This window comes from Podarcis filfolensis, assembly GCF_964270895.1.
Source record: "Podarcis filfolensis genome assembly, chromosome: Z".
In the NCBI taxonomy this organism is placed as follows: Eukaryota; Metazoa; Chordata; class Lepidosauria; order Squamata; family Lacertidae; genus Podarcis; species Podarcis filfolensis.
In genome coordinates this window covers 30,658,693-30,663,785 of record NC_139617.1, presented here as the reverse complement: position 1 = coordinate 30,663,785, position 5,093 = coordinate 30,658,693, and the positions used below count along the sequence as shown (strand labels likewise).

The window sequence follows — 5,093 nt, the reverse complement described above, 5'->3', positions numbered from 1 at the left end:
AAAGATGGGATTTATAGTCCCCAACCATGGGTGAATACTACATTGGTTCCCCATATATAAGGATATATATCTTTTCTCTCCCATGATCACTAGATGTCTTACATGGTTCCCCCACCGCTCAATTCATCCCCACAACAACCTTGTGAGGTAGGTCAGGCTGAAAGGTGCAATTAGTGGCCTCCACAGTCACACACATTGAGCTTCATGGCCAAGTGGGGGTTTTAAACCCTGGCATCTCCCAGGTCCTAGCCCGACACTCTAACCACTACAAAACATTGCCTCTCAATCAATAGGGGAAGAGGCAAAGCGGGTGCACTCTCATGGACCAGATGGGAAAGACCAGCATTCTACAGTTACCTTTGGCAGTTCCACAAGATTTTGCGGCAGCACAAAGATCCCTTTGAGACATTATTTTTCCCTGGGTGACCCTGCATTTGGGCGACACCAATTAAGAATCCTTTTTCTAGAGGGGCCAGCCATTCTCACAAAGGCTCTTTTGTTAGCTCTGTGGGATTATTTGAGCAGCTTGAATTAGAGGGGGGGACATTCAGGGCAGGTTTCCCCAGGAAGTTGTTCCTGTTTTCTCACTCTGCTCGAATCCTCAAGACGGAAGGTGAGTAGGGGGATAAGAGAATCCCACATTCCCTTAGCTGTAGCCTCCTCCACCTTTAGGGAAATCCTATGCATGTCTAGAATTATAGAATCATAGAATTGTAGAGCTGGAAAGGGCCCCCAAGAGTCCTCTAGTCTGACCACCATCCCACCCACCCACCCAGGCAGGAATCACAGCTAAAGAATCCCTGACATATGACCACCCAACCTCTGCTTAAAAACTTGCAATTAAGGAGAATTCTACCTCCTTCCAGTAGAGTAGGAAGGGACCTCACCTAGCCTACTTCCCCACAGTGCAGGAATCACAGCTCAGTGCAATCCTATGAATGTCTACTCAGAAGCAAATCTGTAGGACAGATACACATCTCCAAAGAGGAGCTTTCCATCTCCCTCCACACTCTGGGCACGTGATGGGGTGGTTGTTTTGAAGGAACTTCTCTCACAGCCGCTTTCTGAGCACAAAAAGTAAACCTAGCTTGCTTTAAAGAGACAGTTGCTGGCCCAAGATCACTCAGTGAGCTTCATGTGTTCAGGGGAGTAGGAAGGGGTGTGTGGTTGGTACGGTCCGCCCCGGGTGTCACCACTGAGGAGGGTGACTAAATGCCGGGTGGCACTCACCACAGGGCCTACAGAGCGCCCAAGCCACGTGTCTCTCCTGGGAGAGACACGGTGGCTTGAGTGCACGCAGGCTCCGCGCTGCCCAAACTGGTCACCTGCCGCCTCCCCCCCCCCCTAGCTGTAGGGCAGCTGAGTGGGAGGAGGCAGGCAGACTCTGGAGGCCCCATGGTGCGCCCTACCCCTATGAGCGGCTCGCCCCGTCCATGGGCATGCTGCCCCAAATGCCCGAGCAGCTTCCTCCGCCACTGCATGTGGTTGGTTGATAAGGGATTTCAACCCCCCAGTTCCTAGTCTGACACTCTGACCATTATACCACAATGTCCTCACTGACAGCAGCGAAAACAGGGGTTTCTTTAGCTTCATGGGCCTGGCATCCAGGATCTTAATCATTTTTCTAATAATCCTCACACCGGAATGGAAGGGTGGGGCAGGCCAGCCCCATGTGATGCCAGTGGTTAGAGGGACAGACGGGGACCTGAGAGAGATGAGGGTTAGAATTCCCATTTGGCCCTGAAGCTCACTGGATGACCTTTGGAGTAAGCTGCTGCCTCTCAGCCTGACCTACCTTGCAGAGTTGTTGTGAAGATAAAACGGAGAGGGAACAGCATATAAACCACCTAGAGCTCCTTGGAGGAAATGATGGTGATGGTGATGGTGATGGTGATGATGAGAGTACTAGATCACATGATAGTTTACAGAATTATGTATGACCTGGGGAAAGCGGGCAGAGAAAAGCTTTCCTCCCTCTTTCATAACACTGGGACTTGTGAGTATCCAATGAAGCTGAATGTTTGAAGATTCAGGACAGGTAATAGGAAGTCCTTCTTCACGCATCACATTGTTAAACTATGGAACTCCCTCCCCCAGGAGGCAGTGATGGCCACTAACCTGGATGGCTTAAAAGTGGATTAGACACAGTCTTGGAGGATGACAGGGCTAGTGATAGCTACTAGCCAGGATGGTCATGCTCTTCCACCACAATTGGAGGAAACAACGATCTTGAATGCCAGCTGCTGGAGACCACAGGAGGAGAGAGGGCTCTTGTGCTTGAATCCTGCTTGCAGGTTTCCCATAAAGGGCATCTAGTCCAGGAGGCTGGACTAGACGGGCCATTGGTCTGATCTAGCAGGATCTTCTTATGTTCTAATAATATCATCATCATCATCATCATCATCATCATCATAGAATTATAGAATTATATAGTTGGAAGGGACCCTCAAGGGTCAATGCAAGAATCACAGCTAAATAATTTCTCGCCAGGTGCTCATTCTGCCTCTCTGCCCGAGAAGCTTATGGCCACCAGCCTTTGTGAAGCATATTTTTCTCCCTGATTTTCAGGAGATGGGCAGCCTGATGGTGCCACTTCCTATGGCGGCTTTCACCACCACACCCAGGGCTGGGAATGCCACTGGTGGTAATAGCACTAGAGAGGAGAAGGAGAACTGCATCTTCAATGAGGAGTTCAAATTCATCCTCCTGCCTGTCTCCTATGCCACTGTCTGTGTGGTGGGCCTCATCCTCAACTCCTACTCCCTGTGGGCACTCATCTCCAGGATGCGGCCCTGGAATGCCACCACCACGTACATGTTCCACCTGGCCCTGTCGGACACCCTCTACGTCCTCTCTCTCCCCACGCTGGTCTACTACTATGCCAACCGCAACAACTGGCCCTTCGGGGAGGGGATGTGCAAGGTGGTGCGCTTCCTCTTCTATGCCAACCTCTACAGCAGCATCCTCTTCCTCACCTGCATCAGCATCCACCGCTACGTGGCGGTCTGCCATCCCATCCAGGCCCTCAGGTGGGTCAAAACGAGGCACGCCCACCTGATTTGTGGGGGAGTGTGGGCAGTGGTTGCCACCTGCCTCATCCCCAACCTGGTCTTCGTCACCATCAGTGCCCGGGGAAACGATACCCTCTGCCACGACACCACAAAGCCAGCCGAATTTGGCCACTACGTACGCTACAGCTCCTCAGTGATGGCCCTCCTCTTTGGCCTTCCGTTCCTGGTTGTCCTCATCTGCTACTGCCAGATGGCCCAGAAGCTGTGGAGGCCTCACTCTGGCCAGGAGGTCCCCGCCTACAAGGCACGCTCTGTCAAAATGATTGTGGTGGTTGTGGTGGTCTTCGTCATCTGCTTCCTCCCTTTCCACATCACGCGGACCGCCTACTACACCTCTCGGCTGCTCAAGGCCGACTGTCGCACACTCAACGCTGTGAATGTGGCCTACAAAATCACCAGGCCCTTGGCCAGTGCCAATAGCTGCATTGATCCTATCCTCTACTTCCTGGCTGGGAACCTCTATAGGGGAAAGCTGCACCAGAGCTTGTTCAAAAGGCCCAGAACTAGGCATGCACTGACTCTGACCCCCATTTCCCAGCTTGTGGGTGAAATCTGACTGTGGGATGTGCTCCATTTCATCGTTCTGAAGATTTTTAAACAGAGTTTGAATGGCTGCCTGTAAGGGAATCTTGAGCTGTGATTCCTGCATTGCAAGGGGTTGGACTGGAAAACCCTTTGGGGTGCCTTCCAACTCTACAAATCTATGCTTTTATAAGTCTTCCAACACAGAGTTATACTGATTTATCTAAACCTCTCTCCTTCTTTAACCATGTCTGTTAATTTAATAGTTAGCTGTTTCCAGATCTTTCTGGAAGTCAGTTTTGAAGGGCTTCTGATTGTGTTCCATGCAGTATTCCAGCACTATACAACATTTGGCTTTGATGGAAGCTTGCCCTCTCCTGTCCTTCAAATTTTATGCAACTTTCAGGGAGACCATTTCTATTGATATAAAGACTCCATCAACTGTTTCTCACAGGGCCTGGCTGCAAGGCCCTTTATCATCCTAGTAACCCTCCTCTGCCTAGTTTCCAGCTTTGTCAATATTGGTACCCAGAACTAGGCACAGGACTCCAGATGTGGCCTGACCAAGGCAGAATAGAGCAGGGCTATTATTTCCCTTCATCTGTACACTGGACTTCTGTTGATGCAGCCTAGAATAGCATTAGCTCAGGTTGAGCTTGAGCTTAGGGACACGGGTGGCGCTGTGGGTAAAACCTCAGTGCCTAGGACTTGCCAATCGTATGGTTGGCGGTTCGAATCCCCGCGGTGGGGTGAGCTCCCATCGTTCGGTCCCAGCTCCTGCCCACCTAGCAGTTCGAAAGCACCCCTAAGTGCAAGTAGATAAATAGGTACCGCTTTATAGCGGGAAGGTAACGGCGTTTCCGTGCGCTGCGCTGGTGCTGGCTCGCCAAAACAGCTTCGTCATGCTGGCCACGTGACCCGGAAGTGTCTCCGGACAGCGCTGGCTCCCAGCCTCTTAAGCGAGATGAGCACGCAACCCCAGAGTCGGTCACGACTGGCCCGTACGGGCAGGGGTACCTTTACCTTTTACTATTATTTCCCTTCATCTGTACACTGGACTTCTGTTGATGCAGCCTAGAATAGCATTAGCTCAGGTTGAGCTTGTAGCCTACTGAAACCTCTGGATCCTTTTCACGTGGACTGCTATCAAAATAGGTATCCCTCAACCCTATATTTGTGCACCTGGTTATTCCTACCTAAGTTGTTCCTGCTGACATTCTTTTGGCCCAGTCCTCCAGTCTGTTAAGGCCCTATTGAATCCCATACCTTCCAACATTTCTCCGATGAAAATAGGGACATCCCATTCCATAATGATGATTTTACTATTTATACCTCCCACATCTTACTGGTTTGCCCCAGCCACTATGGGCAGCTTCCAACATATGTAAAAATGTAATAAAACATTAAACATTAAAAAACCCTTCGCTATACAGAATTGTCTTCAGATGATTCGGGGGTCAGGTAACTACATACCCCCAACGTTTCTCTGATGAAAAGGAA

At 50.5% G+C, this 5,093-nt stretch overlaps 1 protein-coding gene across 1 annotated transcript; it reads left to right on the top strand.

Annotated features, from left to right (window-relative positions):
- Positions 1-558: 558 nt before the first annotated feature.
- On the top strand, positions 559-4,201 carry P2RY4 (pyrimidinergic receptor P2Y4). The gene is made up of 2 exons (XM_083596512.1): positions 559-613; positions 2,569-4,201. The coding sequence occupies exon 2, from the start codon at positions 2,572-2,574 to the stop codon at positions 3,625-3,627; it is 1,056 nt and encodes a 351-aa protein (XP_083452638.1). The 5' UTR covers positions 559-613; positions 2,569-2,571; the 3' UTR covers positions 3,628-4,201.
- The last annotated feature ends 892 nt before the right edge of the window (positions 4,202-5,093 follow it).